General features: G+C 36.1%; 2 protein-coding genes, 1 long non-coding RNA gene and 1 pseudogene across 4 annotated transcripts; 2 read left to right on the top strand and 2 right to left on the bottom strand.

Annotated features, from left to right (window-relative positions):
• Positions 1-6,672: 6,672 nt before the first annotated feature.
• LOC127901175 (uncharacterized) lies at positions 6,673-8,948 on the top strand. The gene is made up of 2 exons (XM_052437757.1): positions 6,673-8,575; positions 8,800-8,948. Exons 1-2 carry the CDS (start codon positions 6,673-6,675, stop codon positions 8,946-8,948), a joined length of 2,052 nt encoding a protein of 683 aa, XP_052293717.1.
• A 1,559-nt stretch (positions 8,949-10,507) lies between these two features.
• LOC127900849 (protein SUPPRESSOR OF PHYA-105 1-like) lies at positions 10,508-11,849 on the bottom strand (annotated as a pseudogene).
• A 2,176-nt stretch (positions 11,850-14,025) lies between these two features.
• On the top strand, positions 14,026-14,965 carry LOC127901178 (uncharacterized). 2 transcript variants are annotated; one of them, XR_008053293.1, is made up of 2 exons: positions 14,026-14,677; positions 14,758-14,965. It is a non-coding gene; the product is annotated as an uncharacterized LOC127901178 (long non-coding RNA). The 2 variants fall into 2 exon arrangements; XR_008053292.1 differs by having other exon boundaries at positions 14,767-14,943.
• Positions 14,966-15,227: 262 nt separating this feature from the next.
• Positions 15,228-19,696, bottom strand: LOC127901177 (mitochondrial adenine nucleotide transporter ADNT1-like). Its single transcript, XM_052437763.1, has 8 exons — positions 19,286-19,696; positions 18,574-18,622; positions 18,287-18,450; positions 17,715-17,752; positions 17,060-17,172; positions 16,707-16,820; positions 15,705-16,049; positions 15,228-15,607 (listed from the first exon to the last, which is right to left on the bottom strand). The coding sequence occupies exons 1-8, from the start codon at positions 19,441-19,443 to the stop codon at positions 15,524-15,526; spliced, it is 1,065 nt and encodes a 354-aa protein (XP_052293723.1). The 5' UTR covers positions 19,444-19,696; the 3' UTR covers positions 15,228-15,523.
• Between the last annotated feature and the right edge of the window lie 870 nt (positions 19,697-20,566).

Genomic DNA, 20,566 nt, shown 5'->3' with positions numbered 1-20,566 from the left:
GCCCATACCAAACTGACAAAATTGGAAAACTGAACTAACTTTTATTGATTATCTCTATTACAAACATTGATTTTGTGCCGAGGCCAAACACTTATTATAGAAGCTTGTAGTTGAGACAAGAATAGAAACAGAGACAAACAAAAACACACAAACACAAAAAAAAAAAAAAAAAAATTCCAGCAGCAACAACTCCAGCATCAATTCCAGTACCAGTAACACTTTCAGCAAAAAAAATTCCAATAACACTTCCAGCAAAAACAATTCCAGCAGCAACAACCTGGCTAAGGGGAGCCGTGGTGTGGCGCTTTGTGAGTGGATGAGGAGATGAGAAGGGAGAGAGGTTGACCCAGTTTGACCCACGAACCCAACTCGCGAACGTGACCCGGTTGGATTTCACGATCCCGCCCACTCTACCGGCCAATCAAGGTATTGATCTGAAGCTTGGAAGTCGGCCCTCATTTCCCTGCCATCCTTGCCGCCGAAAACCAACAAGAACGCCATCGATTTAACTCAAAAACCGCGAACCCGACCCGACCCACGAACGTGACCCGGTTGGATTTCACGATCCCGGCAACTCCACCAACCGATCAAGGTATTGATCTGAAGCTTGGAACCCGACCGTCGTTTCCCTACCATCCTCGCCGATGAAAACCAACAGGAACGCCGACCTTTTAGCTCAAAGAACCGTGGCTCCAACGCACCACCGCGTGAGTTCTACTCCCTCGATCACGTGATGGTGGTGGTCCGTCGTCTGTGGGCTCATCCGTCGTATGTGGTTTGTCAAACGGAAAGTAAGAGTGCGTGGCTGATTGTTGATTGTGGGTGTGATTCTATGGTTTGTCGAAAGGGAAGTAAAGAGTGCGTGCGTGAATGAGTTTGTGGTTTCTATTCCAGCTAAAAGAGAGGTGAGAGAGAAAAAAAAATTCTTGTTAATGCTTTATTGGCTCACGCATTATGTTTAATTTAATTTTTTAAATTGATTGTGGGTCTAACTTAAAATTCACGCATGCTCATTTCTAAAGAGAGAGGATAGAAAACGACAGCATATGTTGCCGTTTCTGTCTTCCTTTTGTCGTTCTTGAGTCTCAATAGCAGCACTCTTTATTAAATTGCTGTTGATTTTCTATTTCAACTTTTGCTCGTCATTCTTTATTAACACCACAGGCCGGCAGCATCTTCATCATAATAAACAAGGGCCATGCCTACGCCCACGCGTGAATGGAGAATCCTCCTCCGGTCCGGAGCGTGCAATGGACCGCTAACAAGGCTGAAATTCGCCATTATCGTCAGAAGCTTTGACCATGCACACACATCTTTTCCAAGAAGTTGATAGTAGCAACCCAACAGAAGCATAAATCATAATTAATCACAGCCATATATAAAATAAAATGAGGAAATCACAAATTAATATCAATTAAATCAATCAGTGAACATTTCCTTAAGCATACGCAGCATCGGCATCTAAACAATACCCAGCTGATTATAGACTTGAAATTAAACAAACCAACGTACAACGTATTAATATTAACTACGCCAGAAACCATAACTAACTTAATTTCATGCGCGCATAGATGCATTTATATAATACTTGCTTTTAAAGTAATCAAGACAAAATGAAAAGAAGAGAACAAACTACAAATTAGATAATTAAATTAAGGTAAGAACTTTCAACTAGCTAAGGCCACAGGAAAGCTCCCATGGCAAACTTTCTCTTCTGTTCAACATTTCCAGTGACTGGCAGGCCATATTCTTTGAGCACGCATTCGAGCTTCCATTCGGGCATGGACTCATAGTCAGCTCTGGTGAATCGTGGATAATGTAATGGCATCTGGAAATGGCCACACCGCTCTCTCGAGTGCTGCTGCCCGTTTGGCCCAAAGTTTGCCACCGGCTCCATTCCTCCTCCTGATCTACTCATCTTTTACTTCTTCCCTTAATATACACCTTTTCTTAATTATATATCATTCGCGCTATCTAGCTTTCCTTGTAGTTTCGGTTCAACAGCTTGCTGCCTTTTATAGAGGCTTTAAAATAATGTGGCCTAAGTATATATTGTTGTAAGGTATAGCTAGCAAATACGAAGAAAACAAAGCTTTCCAATGATCGTATGAAATTTGACACTCCGAAATAGCCCTTAAATTACCGAATTGACCTTAGAAGGAGAGAATTTATACATAAAAATAGTGTGCGTGTGGACACAAAATAGAACAATTATTTAGTTCATAATCACTTTGAATTTAAATTGCTGAGGCATATTATCAGTTTACAGGAGCATATCTATCCATGATCAAGGACAACTCAAAAGTTTCGTAGATTGAAAAGTTAATTAACTTAGTTAATTCTTAAAGCAGATCTTATTCATAGAGTACTAATCAATACAATTGTCATCTGGTATAAAATTGTAGATATCTGCGCCTAAGAAATATTTTCTAATTAGCATATAAACAACATAAACTTTCAATAACCTTAAGCTAATACCAGCCACACATTCCAGCAAACTGGTCCTAACTCTAGTACATGCTAAATTAATGAGGTAGGGTAGGAACTCCTAACCGATTTGTGTGAATATGAATAGATGATGACCATTCAAAATTAAAAGGGCCAAAAAAAAAAAAGTTCAATATATTAATAAGGATTTTGCTATGTTACATTTCATGTAACATACACATCCTACAAGAACCACACAACTATATGGGTTCCACAATTTGTGTGGTTCTTGTGGGTTCATGTAACATAGGAACTCCCTATTAATAATAAGTGTAATTACTGGACTTACCTTACCGAACCCTCTTCCAATCAGGGCCCCTGGACTGCATTAGAATGAATAAGCTCAGCTGCTACCAGAGCTCAGATCTTTCAAGTGGTGGGACTGTCACTGTCAATGGCTACAAACCACAAATGAAAATTTCCTATTACACTTCATTTTTAATTTATAATGATATCAGAATAACGGGCACGATACTCTGCATGCACTACTCTAAACGCAACAGTTAATTAATTGCTATGAACTGTTCGGTGAGTGAAAGCGATGGCCGGCTTTCCCTTGACCAATTAAAACCAGGTTTAAGATTTAGAGTCGTAACCCGGATAGAACTAATTTGTTGTGTTCACTGAATGCACCCAAGGCCAAGGGCGCGCGCACTGTGCTCTTCAGATGAATGGGACATGGCAAGCGTGTGAAATTATTCATGCATATTGCATTAATTGTTACGGTAACCGTTTACGTTATTGGTATGTTTGGGACAACTGCGGTGTCATAATGTAGAATATAAAGAGGTAGAATCAAAATATACTCAAAAATAGTTCCAATCAAAATAATTGACTATAGAAAAATTTAGAATTTCACGAAAGTAATTAAGTTTACTGAATTTGCAATTTAATATTTGGGTAATTTCTCTTAGATAATAATATATTAATATGGTGGTTTCTTTTGTTTTAATTTTTTTTTTTGGGGAAAAAAGGTGGTTAAAAATAAGAAAAAAAATGACTCCAGAGAGGAATGCAGACCACACAGATAGTGACACTGACTTATTTGCAGTTTTGGATCATTGCTGCCGGTGGGTGCCTGCAACAACAGGCAACAAACGGCAGAGACTCCTGTATAAATTAATGTATTAACCAGATTTCGTTGTTTCCACAATCATTCGCCTGCTTTTCATATACTTCTGTCTATGCCCAGGCTACGTAATCATTCTGTCCAAGGCCTCATCAGTCATGCCCTCGTTCCAAATGCTTACTTTAGTTTGTTCTTAATTAAACGCACTGTTTTGAAAATTTCGGTCTACTTTTTGCAATTCAAATTAATTAATCACAGACCACTCGGCCTTTGACATTGGAGGGCAAGAGTTCAAACTTCAAACTCCCGCGATCATTCTTTAATTATATTGTTGGGAAATTATCATTTGTATATCATATATTTACTCTACTATCAAAATTACTCAAACACTTTGAGGGTGTATCAATCGTCCACCCTAAATTTATAAAAGTTATCTGCCGACCATCAAACCGTTAGCTGCCGTTTGAAAGTTAAATTAAAGCAAAGAAAAATTATCACTTGTATACCCTTAAATTCTTTTATTATCACTTGTATATCCTTAAATTATCACTTATATCATATGAAAAGATTAAATTACCCTTCTGATGTCATTTTATTTAAACGGCAATTAACGATTTGGTGGATGGCAAATACATTTTGTCAACTTAGAGTGAACGATTGATACACCCTCAAAGTGTTGTAGTATTTTTTATAACGGAATAAATTAAGGGTATACGAATGATAATTTCCCTATAATGTATAATTGAGTGAATATAGTCTTCTTATTTACCAAGTGTGAGTGAAGTATATATCCTTGGAATATTAGTGAGAGTTAAAAATTTGGGCAGAATTTCATAAGAATTTATGTAAACTACTCCAGTAATAGTCTAATTTGTAAATATCAGTTATAATCTCATGTAATATAAGTTGTAGTTTGGGCAATAGTCTCATGTATAAAAAAAAATGAATTTATCCTAGTTTCTATAATTTTTCCCCCTTTGAGATTTGTAGGATCTTGAAAGTAATTTTGTAACATTAGTGCAATTTGCAAAAAGAGAACAAGAAATGTAAAACAATAAACATGATAATATTAGTGTATGTTTAAACTGTTTTCTTAATTTTAAATGTGTTACAAAAATATGCGTCAATAACGAATGAGAAAAAATCAATCATCCACTTATTGTCTTCTCTAATTTCAGAAAAAAAAAATCAAGAATTTTGAAATTGTTCAATAGTCCACCAGAAATTACAAATTGCATAAGTCTCATGGGTGTAAGAGAAATTTGGTAAAATGATCCTTGAAGTTTAGCTCAACAATGAGTGAAAATTTAATACTTTTTGCAATCATTGGATAGAATTTGATTTTTTTTTTGCAAACATCAGTATGTTAAATATTTAAATTGCCTTTATGATATCATTAAAAAGTTATGAAATCTATGCAATAAAATAGAAAGGAGTACACTTTGTAAGCAATGGCTAGGCTGCAATTATTATTATTTTTTTAAATCTTGTTAAATTTAGAGGAAACAATGGTGGTAATTTTCCAAAATTAACTTTTTTTCTTAGAATTAAATTATACATATAGATAAGGGTGGTGATATTACTACCTCGTACTTTTTGTAAACCCAATCCTTTTCTAGAAAATAATTATAAAAAATCCACAAAATTTTCGCAAATTTTAGGAAAATTTTAGAGAATTAATTAATTAAATCTATCTTAATTTATTTTTTCCGGCTCAGATTTTTATTACCAAGACTACTTTAATCTAAGTTTAATTTGACTAGTAAAAGTAGTAAAAATTTACTTTAACTTTTTTTTTAATTTTTATAAATGAAATTCATTGTTTCTAAATGGTATATCAACTCTACTTTATTATGGTGCATGATTATTAGTCTTTAATTAAACTAAAATATTGTGTTCATGGTATAAAACTCATAAAAATCATCGGACTGTCAAATATATGTTATTTACATGTAGGGTACTAAAAATTATTAGATTTCATTAAATAAATTAGATTATAGGTAAAAATTATTAGATTTCATTAAATAAATTAGATTATAGATCACAAAATTAAAATACATAGGCAATTAAATGCAAGAACACATATTTATTGGGGTAATTTAGTCATTTAACGTCTTGAAATAATCAAATAAAATTTTTGTTAAAAAAAATTAATGGTCGAAGAAACATAAGTAAGAAAAAAATTATAAAAAGAATTTAATTGATTAATTATACAAAATTTTTGGTTAATTTGTATATATTTAAAATGATGTGAATTTATTGTAAAGGTTTCTTATTCGCGGACTGAGTTCACACAAATAATAGAATAGAAATATCCCTACCTACAGATAATAGATTCGTAACTATTTTTATTTTGATATTTGTCTATTTATGACCTTTGTAAATGATAATACAGGGAAAAATAGTCCGGTACCGGTAGTCGATGAATAATTTTTTAACGCGTAGACTGTTAATAGTCAAAAGGCGCGTGGAATCAAAATTTAGTTAAAAGGTAATGGCAAATCAAACAACAACATCGAAACTCGCGGGAACATTTTGACAACCAAACCAAACCGAACTATTGTTTTAACCAAAACAAGCCGGAAAAGTCTTGGCTCATACACTCTGGACGAAAAAATTCCCCAGAACTCGGACATTATCAAGGCCAATTTTCCCCAGAAAACTTTCAATCTCATTTAAAAAAAATTAAACCAGAATCTCTTACTGGTCATTTTTACCCCCCCCCCTCTTGCCTGCTTATTTTGTGTTTGATTATACAGTAACCTATCTAATTGGGGATTGCCAAGTAATTGGAGTTCGATATCCTGTTTTTAGATTGTTGTTAATTGTGACTGAGTTTTTAGATTGTTGTTAATTGTGACTGACACATAGCAAAAATCTTCAGGAATTGTCATTTTTGTGTTTCAGCCATCTGTTTTTGATAAATCCCAACAAGTTTGAACCAATTTTGATTCTTTCTGACACAAAAGAATCCCACTGGGCCATTTTTCTCTGGTAAGAAATATCAAACTTAGTTTGGCCATCTTGTTCCGCTCCATATTGCAATAATGCATATATTGCGTCATGCCAAATTTCATCAATTTGATTGATTTCATTTACACACAGCTTGATTTGGAATGGAGCAATTTGGACGAATTGGAGAGGTCATGGGAAGTATGAAGGCGCTAATGGTATTCAGAGACAGTATACAAATAAATCAAAGGCAATGCTGTTTGTTGCTAGACATTTTCAGTTTTGCGTATGATTCAATAGCGGAAGAGATGAGACAAAACCTGAGATTCGAAGAGAGACGCGCGAAATGGAAAATTCTTGAACAACCATTGAAAGAGCTCTTCAGGATATTTAAAGAAGGAGAAAATTACATTAAACAGTGCTTGGAAATTAGGGACTGGTGGGCTAAAGCCATTACCCTTTATCAGAACACGGACTGTGTTGAGTTTTACATCCATAATTTACTTAGTTGCATTCCGATCTTGATCGAAGCAATAGAGACGGCAGCAGAATTCTCTGGATGGGATCCTGATCAGATGCACAAGAAGAAACTTGTACACTCCGGCAAGTATAAAAAAGAATGGAAGGACCACAAACTTTTCCAATGGAGATACGGGAAGCAGTATCTTATTACCCCAGATTTTTGCTATAGGATAGACACCGTATGGAAAGAAGATAGGTGGATCCTTTTCAACAAAATCCAGCAAAAGAAAATATCAGGTTCAACTAAGCAAGAGCAGGGACTCATAGATGTCCTTTTCAAAAACTTGGATGGTTCAGGATCTTTGAGTGGGAAACTCTTACCAAGTAGAATCCTAATTAAGTCTGAGGATTACCAGGTGCGGCGAAGATTAGGGAGTGGGAGTCAATACAAGGAGATCCTGTGGTTGGGTGAAAGTTTTGCTTTGAGACACTTTTTTGGGGACATTGAACCCTTAGTTCCTGAGATTTCTTCTCTATTATCTCTTTCCCACCCGAATATCATGCATTTCCTGTGCGGGTTTACCGATGAGGAAAAGAAAGAGTGTTTTCTGATTATGGAACTAATGAGTAGAGACCTTTGCAGCTACATCAAAGAGATTTGTTGCCCAAGAAAGAGAATTCCATTTTCTCTTCCGGTTGCTGTTGATCTTATGCTTCAAATTGCTAGAGGAATGGAGTATCTCCACTCAAAGAAAATCTATCATGGTAATCTAAATCCTTCTAACATCCTCCTTAAACCCAGAGGTGCCTCAACAGAAGGGTACCTGCATGCAAAGATTTCAGGATTTGGCCTGTCTTCGGTGAAAAACTTTGGCCCAAAAAGTCCATCTCAGAGTGGGACTACCCATCCATTTATATGGCATGCTCCAGAAGTTCTAGAAGAGAATGAGCAGACAGAAAGTGCATCAAATTCAAAGTACAGCGAAAAGTCTGATGTTTACAGTTTTGGAATGATCTGCTTTGAGATTCTCACGGGGAAAGTTCCATTTGAAGATGCTCACCTTCAAGGAGACAAAATGAGTCGAAACATTAGGGCAGGAGAGAGGCCATTGTTCCCATTTCATTCACCAAAGTATGTGACAAATTTGACAAAGAGATGTTGGCACGCTGACCCAAATCAACGGCCAAGCTTCTCATCCATCTGTAGAATTCTTCGCTATATAAAACGGTTCATTATGATGAACCCTCATTATAATAGCCAGCCAGACCCGCCAATGCCTTTGGTAGATTATAGCGACATTGAGTCAAGGCTTTTGAGAAAATTCCCTTCTTGGGAGACTCACAATGTTTTGCCAATATCAGAGATCCCCTTTCAAATGTTTGTTTATAGAGTTGTGGAGAAAGAGAAAATAAGTTCAAGCCCTAAAGACACATCAGACTCAGGAAGTGATAAAGCTTCTGTAAGTGGGGACGAAAATATGACCACACCAGAGGATCCATCTCCACCTGTGACTGAAAGAAAGTTTTTACCTTCACCCGAAGCTGTGAACAAGAAACTCTCCGGTGTCAAGAAACTGTCAGAATCGAAAGTTATTAAACAAACAGGTAACAATTTTCATGAAACAATAATATAGATTTTTGTTACTAGAAATCAATGCTATTAAAACAGCAGATGTAGCAAGCTCTGAAAGGCTTTTCTAGAAGCTGAATTAGAAAATTTTAAATTTTAAGTTGCACCCAAGAGCATCCTAATTTCTGGTGTAATACTGAAGGTATGATGGATAACTGACAAGATATTGGACTAACATCCGTTGGGTTTGTTTTTAAAGGGACACCAAAAGGGCGAGCTGTAAGACCTCCGCAACTAATTCCTTGCGGTCGTAGTTTAAGAATGAGCTCAGAAGGGCAGCTAATGGCGATGAGTCCAAGAATACAGAGAACATCCTCTGGCCATGTGTCGGATTCTGAGCTCTCCTAGACCTAAAAGTACCAGATCCCCTCAATACACAGTGAAGCTTTTATCTCTCTCTCGAAGACTAAGTGGATATGACGATCATTGGCTATAATCTAAATTAGCCAACCATGCATTGGTTGAAGACTTGGGCGGACTGAGTTCTCGTGGTGCTCCTTATTCATGTATAATTAGTTATTTCTGCTCAACATGCATAATGTTTATAGTATGAAAGATTCAAATTTTCAGCAACGCAGTTGAAGAAGCGTAGGAAACATTCGACAAAATTATGAAAGGCGTTCTTTTCAAGGTCAGTTGGTTAATTTCAGTTTTCTTGCTGCATTGATAATTGCAAAACTGTCAGATTCAATAGATTGTGAAGTTTACTTCAAACTTTTTGCCATAGCAACGCACCCTTCTACTTGTCGTAATATCTCTTTTCTTAAGTGATAGACACAAGATTCCCTTGAGCTTTCTGTTGTTTGAAGAATTTTATTGTATCAGCTTTGCTGCATTGATGATTGTTGCAGTATGATTTTCATTAACGGTTTATTTATAAGCAGTGGAGTTTGACTGATCATCATTGTAAAATAATAATAATAATGTTGTGTTAGAAAACGAATTAGCACAGTAAAAATTGCTGGGGATTTTGCACTAACAATGAACAAAAATTTTTTAAAAAAAAATTGTTCTGCAAAAAGTATAAAACTACACTTATTACATCAAAATTTAGCATACCTCAACCATTTTTAAGGTACAGTTTTAAGCAGCAACCACATTCTATATTCAGCTTTTCTTGAATTTTTGAATTCCCTAAATTCATTTCATTTTTCTGTTCCAATATTTTAGTACCAAATTTGCCCCTCCTCCTCTCGTGATCTGGCCATAGCCTGATCTTGGTAAGGGAAATCATGGTTCCTTTTGAATCATTTCCCGAATGAAAAGAAGAGTCCACTAAACATTTGAAATTCTAATCACAAGTTTTCTAGAAACAAGAAAATTGTCTGGATATCGGTCTGCTGACAAACTATTTTCTCATACAGAATGTGTGGCAATACAAAGTTCTTGATATCACCGAGCATCCGTCGTCCAACTTTCAAGCATGTTTATGATCAATATGATGAACTTGTCTAAATGAGATGGGACAATGAATCAGAAGATAACAAGATCTTCAATAACTGGACCTCCAACACTTGGAGGCAGTGTCGCCCATAGCCCAAGTTCTACCAACAGCATTCAAGTTCTAGCCAGCTTCATTTGGGTTTTACTATTAAAGGGTTCAGCTGGTGTACTCGAATAGAAGAATATGTTGCTGGCGTATACCAGAAATTAGAGAGGTTCAGCTTCATTTGTGTTTCAAAATCTCTATTCTCATTCAAGACATTTCACTGCATTAAAATAGTAGCTAGAGTTCAATTCTCTCTCTCTCTCTCTTTTTTTTTTCGAGTGTTCAACATGACGGGGTACCTTGTTTCAAATCGCTTTCTGCTACCAAAAAGTAAAAACATATCTACTTGGTAGTGGCAAGCAAATAAACACCGCTCAAGGAATAGAACTGAACACGAAGACACGAACCGAAACGACATTCACTGCCCCATTTGCAATAATTTTATACTTCCACTTGAACTGGTAGCGGCAACCATGTTTGACCTTTGTCTCCAACAAACACTCGAAACAAACTGTCCATTATCATCACCAATCCCGTATCTAAAATTAGGGTCAATGGATCCAAATTTGTGAGAAGTGATTGGCATCGGCAGAGATCTATAATAACGGTCAACCTAAGAAGTAAGAAAACAAAGTAGATGAAACTGGTTGGAACTTATTTGTAAGGCTACTTAAAGATATAAACAAATACTGTTTTAGAACAGAAAAAGTGTCGAATACCACACATCTTCCATATAACTCCCGAAGATGACAAATCAATGGGTGTGTATATGTTCAAGTAGAATATAATAAACCATCATTATATTCTCAATCAAGCTTTTAATAGACAATCAGAAATCATAAGAATGACCTTGCAATATAAATCGTCAAATTTGTAACTGAAAAAATTTGCCTCATTAGATTCTGAACCGCAAGCTATATATCCATCCAAAACAGATAAACCCATAAAATTCGGAGGAAGCAAACTAAAGAATAAGAAACTATACGTGTAAATATGCAAATTAAATACATTCTGAAATGTTTCATCAAATCTAGAGCAGGCCGCAGGGTAACAAACCTTTTCATTAGTGTGACCCCTAAAAGTTAAACTGCAAGCGCCAAAAGACAGCCCAGCTGGGCTGGTTTTTTTTTACTAGGGTTTCCGTTTCCAAAAATTTTACTTAATGGATGTTTGATATAACTTATTTAATGGATATAAGTACTATCTAATTTTATAAACTCTTATCATAATTTTTTTTTTTTTTTGTTTAGTTGTTTATCTAATGGAGTCTTTTAAGTTTAGATAAGTTATTTTGTCTCTATTAATAAAAGCTCAAATTTTGAGATTTTAAGAGTAGAGATTAAATTTTTTTTAAATGTTAAAATATGTAGAATATTCTCTATTTATTTAACAATCTTATTTTATTTTTTTCATAACATAATTTTAAAAAACTTGCCTATTAAAGTAATTTCATAAATTTTTTATAAAAGTTCTTATTGATAATCAAACAACTAAAATTTTTGTAGTAAAAACTCTATTTAAATATTTGAAAAACTGTACCAAACGGAGTCTTAATAAACAGCTTTCTCATGTCCAGCTAATTTGCACCTAGGAATCCATGTACGTATATAATAACAGTAGACCTTGTAATCAATAGATCCAAAAGCCAATAAATGAGTAAATAAAGCAGAGAACTGGACACAGCAGACATTAGCATTTAGCAGGATTTTCGATAGTGACAGTAGAATTTTTCTGCATGAGTTATCAATAGTCGGTTCCATATTTCTTTTAATCACTTCCAATGAAAGAGTGCGGAGGAAAAAAATGGTAAGAGGAAGCATGTCTCATTTATGCGTTCACAGAACAGTCATCACTTCCACTCGCAAAACCTGGTCTCAACATATTCCTGTCTTGGGACATACAATATCCACGCAAAGCCTTATATCAAGACCCACTAGCTAACTGATGTAGACGTTGCCACTGGCCCTGGCTAGAGATATGTATTACTATTTGGTCTGCTAACTAAACCTGAATTCACTCCCCTAAAATTTCCTAGGATTAACTCTTCGACGACTAAGCCAGTGTCGTTCACAGAACAAGGTGGTTCGGATGCTACCAGAGAAGTTACACATCTATGTGAATACCCAGCTTCAATTGCATTGGTGTAACTATGAAGCTAGCTCTGCGGCCAATCACTCCTTAGAGGTGGTGCACACGTTAATATTGGTGAATATTCCAACATGTTGTGACCCTCTGGTCTTCCTGGAAGAAATATAATAAAAACCGAAACTTCAATAGTTTTTTTTATTTTATAAAATGAAATAGCACAATATTTTAAACACCGTAACAGAAATTCAAATTCAAAGCCAAAACGATTTCCATCGAATGAAGCACCCAATGCAAGAATATCAAAATGACAAGTGAAATAATGGAAAGAAAGGAGAGGCCACAAACTTGCCAGAAATGGAGGGGGAGAAAGAAAAAAAATTCTTTCATTTCATACACCAATCACCAACCAGCATCGTAGCAAATAGTATTTGAAAGGACTTTTCAGTATCTCATAGATATGTTTTTATTTCTTCTAGTGATGCTCAAATTACTCGGTTTGTTGCTTCGCTCAGAGCATCAAGGCTCGGAACGTCCACAAGATCCGCCGAAAAGCAGAAAAAGTGAAGCCAATATTATTTCCAGCGAATCAAATAATTGTCCGCATGGATTTGAAGGACGTTCAGGGAAATAACATCAAGGTCCCTGTATTTATACGGATAAACTGTGCTCTGGTTAAGAAACAATAGAACCTACGGATTCAGATGTTATGCACCAACAGAATTTTGATTATTCTTTTGTAAATAAATAGCGCCCAGTTTGAGCAAGTAAAAGCGGCGTTCCTTCCGTTGAGTAATGCTGGTTGGCGCAACCAGCCAACAGGAAGATGGTAACGCTAACCCATTAACGTAATTATTTAATCAAACGACAAAGAGTCGTGACACGTAGAGCCCACGGATGACATGATTGGGCAGTGATTGTCACCTTCGAGTATTAATGTAGGGAGACCAGTATTAACAAATTCCCTCATTCAATTCAGAGATTGAAAAAATAACAAATGAATGGGGACTTAAAAATTTTATATGAAATACTTCTTTTTTTTTCTCTCTCTCTTCATGGGTCTATCGATTACCAGTGAGTTGATTCAATAAGAAAAACATAAATGTTACAAGTGAAAAATTTAAAAATTTTCAAATAAATGTTTTACACTTTCCTTACGTGTATAGTCTTAAACAAGCCACAAAAGTTCATTTTTGAGTCTCGCATGACCTACGCATAAAAATTAATAAAATTGGCAAAGATGAAACAATAATTAAAATAGCGAAGTCATGCACTTCAATAAGTCATAACATAAAACCTATAATAATAATAATAATAATAATAATTAGGGGGCATGGCATAGATATACATAAAAATTGGTAAATTTTAAACTCATTTATTTTTTTCTCAAGTGACATCACAATTGATTTCACTTGGTGATGGGTTGTTCATATATGAGTTAAAAATTTTCAGAAACTCCAGTCTCAAATGAATAAACGTCGTGTGTTTTGATGAAATATATTGCAATGTACAAGACAATGTTGTTTCATGACACCCCAAATGTTTTATTTCGCAAAAGATTGCTTATAAGAAAGCATTACTTTATTTTCAACATTAGAAAGGAAAGTGACCCAAGAACGTGTGAATCCTTATTTCATTGTGATATTGTTACCCATATGCGTTAGGATATAATTATTATGTAATACTTTCCTATTGTTATTGAGATAGATTAAGTATATCATTACAATTTGTGCCGTACAAAGTTCCAAATGAACACTAATTTGTCAACCGCTTGGCACTAAAGTCTGAAAGGTCCTGAGCTATTGGTTAAAAATACAATCCTTGAAGTAATGCTTGCTTTAAGGCGAGCCACAGATAAATTAAGGGTAGCGGCGAGCAAATTCACGGCACGATTTGATGTACACCGAAGTTTTCAGCTCCATTGACTCTCCCCTTCCCTCTGGCCTTACAGCCCAAAAAAGCCCATTGAGAGCCGCTGTCGACTTGGCCGCTGTAGATTTTTAGGCCTCTGTAGAAAGTTTGCCTGCAACCTACCGAGGTTTTGTAATCCGATCACTTTGGTTCATTCAATTAATTCCAGAGTTACGGTGCTCACTTTTCATCGCTGTTTGCGTCTGAGTGAATTTTGCCAATGCGTTTCAGGTTTTAGCACCTTGATCTCCCGATTGGAGAAGAAAAAGATCTCCTCTACAACACAGGTAGGTCAGAAAATGGCAGATGATTTTACAGAATCACATAGTAAAATAGAACAGATGCTGGAAGATGAAAAAGGCGGCCATTCAGTGCAAAAAGATTCAACTTTTCTACTTGAAATGAATCTCCTTACTGTGCTCCTTTCATCGCTCTCTACACCCGGTGACGATTGCCTGAATTTTGACGGGGAGTTTAGAAAAGGCAACCAAGACACCTGCGAATCAAGAATTCAAAACAGAAAAAGGGAACTGAACCAAGTCAAACTGGGGAGACGACCATCTGAAAGATTTCAGCCCATCAAAGATTGGAGGTTCATTGCAAAACTTAAACATATTTCAACTTTTCCCAATATCATCAAAATTTAACTGAGAGCCTTTTCTTTTTTTTTAGGGGGGGCAGGCATTGCAGAAGAATGTAGAGAAGAAAAATAATAGGGTCAACAGAGGGCAGACAAATCAGAGCAATCAATTATGGCTAGCTATCAAAGGAAGAGCGAGCATATTACTATATGAAATAAAATTGTACATTGACACCATTCTCTTATTATTATGATATGTTTTGGGAATTTGGTATACATTTCACTATCCTTTATATTAAATATGCCAAGTACACCAACAGCAATGATAAGCACAATGTAGCAAGCAGTCAAAATATTTGTCTTCACTTTTCTGGATAAAATAAAACCTGCTTGATCTGGAAATGATCACAGGATTATATGCCCAATGGTTGGTGCAAATATATAATCCCAAAATCAAGTGCAGAGCTTCAATATTAATTATTAACAAACTGCATCACTCATTCGCATCCAATTATTTAAATGATATATTCATAGTGCAATAACATGCAGTGCATGAGAGAGATAGATCAAGTAAAATCAATTACTAGGAAGGACTCAAAAATTTGCTTATTTTCTGCTTTGTTCCTTCTGCATAACTTATTGACACGGCACATGAATAGGAAGTTGAAAGGTACAGAATGTTCCCAGGGAAACATAGATGGGAAACAAAAGAAAGCGAATTATAAACACAAGCTCAAACGTGTATCTAGACTTGACCTTAGAAAGACAAAAGGCAAGAATGCCTACTTTACCTTTTCCCTAACCCCTTCCCTACAAAAATAACACCTCTGTCCAACAAATGTCAAAGTTCCACAAACTTCAGTCTGATATTCTAATTTCAACTCCTAAAATGTCCTTCACCACCTCATAAGTCACAAATGCTAGTGATATGGATGGAACAACCTGAACACATAAAAGAGCACTAACATGAAAACATGTTCACGGATTCAAGCTTTTAAATTCACTAAAACTAAACAAGTGAAAACAGAATCAGACCAACCTTCACAGAATTGGGAACCAAGCCCTTGTATAATGCTCCAAACCCCTCGTGCCGGACAGTTTTTCGGAATGCATCAATCATGCCATTATATTCAAGAGGAGCTCTGTTTCTCCCATCACCAATGACCACAGAGGAAGCTTCTTTCCAACCCACCATCTGCATTCTTCGGCGTATAACATCAAGAGGGTAGGCAACAGTTTGGCCAACTGTTCCTGCAGCAGCTCCACACGCTAGTCTTGTCGTCACACTCAACTCAGAATCTTCAGCTAACCCAAGGGGCTTAGTTTTGATTAACCAAACTTTTAAAGATTCATACACAGCAAAGTTGAGACCCACGTAGGGGACCTGCAAACATAAAATGACAGATGATAAAGACTCACAAACGGAAAATAAAGGAAATTGCATAACAAAACAGAACCTTGATGTTAACAGTGTGATAAAAAGTAATTGTTATGCAGCATCAAGTGAAACCGGGACAAATCTGAACAGTGTGAAAAAGAGTTATTGTAATGCAGCATCAAGGGAAACCAGGACAAACGTGCTGACTCTTCCACTGCAGCACGTCTCTCTCAAAACCAGATCTTAAGAGTAAAGAGAAAATTCAGCTAGAGCACCAGAGCAATTTGGATCACTTACCAACTTTCTCTCCCTCCATTAGTTTCTTTGAAAATATGTAATCCAAGTTCACATTGCATTATCACAAGTTATTCAAATGTCCAAGTCTGGTTAATTGTTTTGCAAAGAGATATCAGGCAGAATTTGTGTAAGAAAATAAAACTCAAATCTTTTTCAAACTTGCCCATCTACAAAGGGTTGGTCACACCATAGCAATCCTATCAGCTCTAAAAGTAATCACAAATGCAAATTTTCTAAGAATAACAAATAGCCTGATGGCTATAAATAATCCTATTTCCTGATAACCAATTTTTTTTGGGAGGGAAAACAAGAAGAAGATCACACTGCTAAGATACACAACAAAAATTTAGGAAAGATAGTACTTACAACTCCAATTACTGAAGGAAACCAGCCCCTGTACAAAGCCCGTGGGCCTTCTTCCCGCAGCACAGTTGAAAGAGCATGGAAGATTCCCCTGTACCGGTATGGAGACTTTTCTGTCTGCAAAGATAAGACAAATGAAAAAATAATATAACTTCCTATGCGACAAGGTAGTAAATCATGTCCATTTTTGTTAGTCACAGACTTCATCTTCTTCATAATAAAAAGTACATACAAGTTCTTTCTATGTCTGCTTCAAGGCGAAAAAAGCAAAAAACATTCACAGAGAGAAGAAACTGGTTTCCCAAAAGCCTACTATAGTGATATAACCATTCATATCAAAGTTAAGAACAACATACCTGAACAGTTAGCCTCCCCCGTACCATATCCATGGGGTAAGTGGCAGACATGGCAATTATTCCAGCACATGCTCCAGCTCCAAGGCGTAAAAGAGGAGTGAGTTCAGCATCTTCTGCAGAATATAACAAAAACAAGGAAACTTACATGAACCCTGTATTCTTGAATATTAACATCTATGACTAGATTCAAGAAATGATCAGGTGCATAAGGACACTATTCCTCTCAGGTTATTGCACAACAGAGGACTTGAAATAATATGCATTACAGGAAAAGACTAGTATGGTGAAAACATAACCCATGGAATACGGTATGACTATCAATTTATATATATAATATATAATTAGTAGACACCATTTTCATTAAATTATCAAATCAGCAACATTAACAATCATGGGAGAGGTGTAGGTGTGCGTGCAAGGATGAGAATAGGTATGTAACATTTGCCATTGACAATATCCCTCAGTAACTGAAAACAAGTAATCAATCCACCCTATTCCTCCATGAAGAAAATGAAAAAAAAAAAAAAAGAAGAAGAACAGTCAAGTGACGTTGTTCTTGGCATACTAGACAAAAAGCGACAAATTATTCTGAAAAGGGAAACGTATAATTCTTCCAAGCATCACAAATTATGAAAAAAGCAAAACGTTGACATACCATTTCCAGTGTGATGCTGATACAGATACAGTATTCCCCTGTTGATAAATAGTGATGACAAATCAGCAAGAAAAATAGTCATATACAAAACCTTATTTCAAAAGTTTTAGAAAGAAGTATAGAACTAATATAAATATGGCAGGAGAAATGTACAATAAAATTCGCCCTCCCTCATACTGCATAAATGGAAGCATGATTATGATTCAAGAATACATTTTAAATGACTATTTTGTCATTCTCTCATGTTAGCAAAAGTTATAATCAATTAGAGAACAATAACATCAGATGGAAACTTGGATTGACCAAACGATTTCTTCCTTGCCTCCAATGCGTTAATGCAATATAAGAATTATGGATAGACTATAACTATAATTATGATAGAATTTCATAGTAGTTGTATCCAACTAAATCTTATAGTTGTCAAAAAGAAACATACAAAGGCAACAAAATCACCAACTAAAACTCTTAGTTTCTCCAATACTAAAGATGTTTCAACGACTTAAAACACAATTATGAGACTAATCTAGAATTAAACTAAATCAATGCAGCACTATGTTTCTGGAGAATCATACTTAGAAGCTTGCTCATAGCTGAAAAATTTGACAGCTGAGTTTGGAACAATACGTGCGCAATTGGTACCATTGCCTTTAAACAGTCCGCGAAATCCTTCAGTTCTCCATATATATTTCAAACCTTGAATCGTTCCATTATATTTTATACTGTGGGGATTCTGCACCTGCGTGTTACAGAATTTAAAGCACATGTGAATGAGTGCACTCGTCAGCATAACCATGAATACTCCAGCACGAAAGTTCTCAAGGGCATAATGTCAGCAGAACAAATAATTTACAGAGCCAACCTGTAGTAGTATTTTCAATCGTTCCAATGGAGCAACAGCAGTGCGAGATCTGCAAAAAGCAGTGGTCAGGTCAGTGAAAATTCAACATGGAAAAAAACTACAACAACAGAAAATTTAAAGGGTGCATATGCAAATATGCTAGTCAATTGATAATGTTAAAAGCAAATTGAAAACAAGTGATTCTTTCAGCAGTAAGCTATCTGTTCTAAAGCAATTTCAAAACCTTCATTGTGCATTCATGATTAGTGCATGGTGATAAACCTGCCTCTAAGAGAAACAGTGTTCACTTCTCAGTGCTTACTAAAAAAATGCATCAAAATTCATTTTATACATTTCAGAAAACTGACAAGATATTGAGGTTGAAATTTTCAAAATAGACAATTGAACTTTATGCTTATCAGAAACAATTTATAGAACAGAATGATTTCACATCACTATTGCAACAATTGAAAAGATCATTCCTTTAAGGTTGATTCTGATATTTGCTAGAAAGATTTATCTGTTCATCCTTCTAAACTCATTTCCATCCCCAGCACAAAAGAATCCAAGAATCAAAATTTCCCCCCTTTCTTTTAACATACAGTATTGATTGAATCACTCACTTTACAACATAATAATACAACTTTTCATTAATTTTCACGGAGATAATACAAATGAAATGTAAATAATAATAATAATAACAATAGTAAAGCAAGAAGAGAGAAAGACTCACACTGCGCCGGCAACTCCTCCAGCAACGAGAGATTTGCAAATACTGAGAACAGCATAGCTTGGGGCTTTGACGCCTTCTCCTGCAAGCTTGGCCTCTTCCGCCAGATTAACGATCTTCGACACCGCCGATTCGCTCGTCTTCACATCCTCCGAAGCCATCAATGATACCAAACCCTAGGCTACCAGAAAAAGACAGACAGCAAGCAGTCGTGTCCTTTCGCACTTTCAATTGATCGGTCGGGTGTCGGATCTCCGGCGATTATCGGGCGGCGATGATAATTTGCATCTGTTACTGACGAAGATTTTGTTGACGGCTTCCGAGGACTGAAAGTGGAGTGTCAACTTTTGTGACTCTGTGCGAGTGACGGCGTGCGCTCATTTGGACGTCATCATTTGTGTATCTATATAAGCGCTTTGATGGGCGTATCACACTCGCTTAAGTAGGCATCAACTTGGAACTCACCAATTATGACTGCCACGTGTAAGTTTGAGAGGTCATCGTACAAGTGTTGAGTCCATGACTGCTAGGACTCCAAAATAATTGTACCACGCACGTCAAGCGTGTGCTTGATCAGGGAATATGAATGTTATCAAAGGACTTGACTAGCTTACAGAATCTGTAAGCTACAGACTGCAGCATCAGCCGTTGGATGTGGTTGGATGTGGAGTGAGAAACTAAACAATAGAAAATCGGATGGTGGGATGACGGGAGATGTTTGTTACAGAATGTGTACCATAGACAGGTCCGTTATCAAAATGATAGATTTTCAAAATTTCAAGAGCAATATCCGCAGGATCGCGTGGTCTCGGCAGCAGCTGATCAGTTTTAGTTGGTGCCAGTTAGTGGTTTGTATTGTACGATTGACACCACCTAAAAGTGGGGTCCCCAGGAAAAGGGGTAACGCCAGTAAAGGGTAAGGTAAGCGCACCTGCCACCTGGGGACTTTTTTATGTTGCATGCATAAACGGAAACCTAGAGGGTTATTTCACGACGCCGTTAATTAGACATGGCAGATTTTAATTGGTTCTGAATCGCCACCAAACCTCGTCATTTTCTGAACGCTGGATTCCAGCACACCGATGGTGCAAAAAATGAATTTTTGGTCCCTCGTGTTTGGCCAATATTTAAAATTTTTAAATAAATTATCGATATTATTAATGTATGACGAACACTTTTTTTTTTTTTTTTTAAAGTAATCGCGCACGGGATTCTGAAATTATTTTGGTCAAGTTTGATGTGCTCGAATCGTGTTCGTTCAAAATATTAGGGCCTCTTTTAATT

Source organism: Citrus sinensis, chromosome 3 (genome assembly GCF_022201045.2).
Source record: "Citrus sinensis cultivar Valencia sweet orange chromosome 3, DVS_A1.0, whole genome shotgun sequence".
Lineage (NCBI taxonomy): Eukaryota > Viridiplantae > Streptophyta > Magnoliopsida > Sapindales > Rutaceae > Citrus > Citrus sinensis.
This window is presented reverse-complemented; position numbering and strand designations above follow the sequence as displayed.

What these genes read in the sequence shown, in the direction of transcription:
- LOC127901175 (XM_052437757.1), top strand. Translation starts at nt 6,673, where the DNA reads ATGGAGCAATTTGGACGAATTGGAGAGGTCATGGGAAGTATGAAGGCG. An exon ending in GAAAGTTATTAAACAAACAG is followed by an intron (nt 8,576 to 8,799) that starts GTAACAATTTTC and finishes TTGTTTTTAAAG; the next exon opens with GGACACCAAAAGGGCGAGCT.
- LOC127901177 (XM_052437763.1), bottom strand. Translation starts at nt 19,443, where the DNA reads ATGGCTTCGGAGGATGTGAAGACGAGCGAATCGGCGGTGTCGAAGATC. An exon ending in GGAGGAGTTGCCGGCGCAGT is followed by an intron (nt 18,623 to 19,285) that starts GTGAGTCTTTCT and finishes TGCTTTTTGCAG; the next exon opens with ATCTCGCACTGCTGTTGCTC. An exon ending in GGGGGAGGCTAACTGTTCAG is followed by an intron (nt 16,821 to 17,059) that starts GTATGTTGTTCT and finishes TTATCTTTGCAG; the next exon opens with ACAGAAAAGTCTCCATACCG.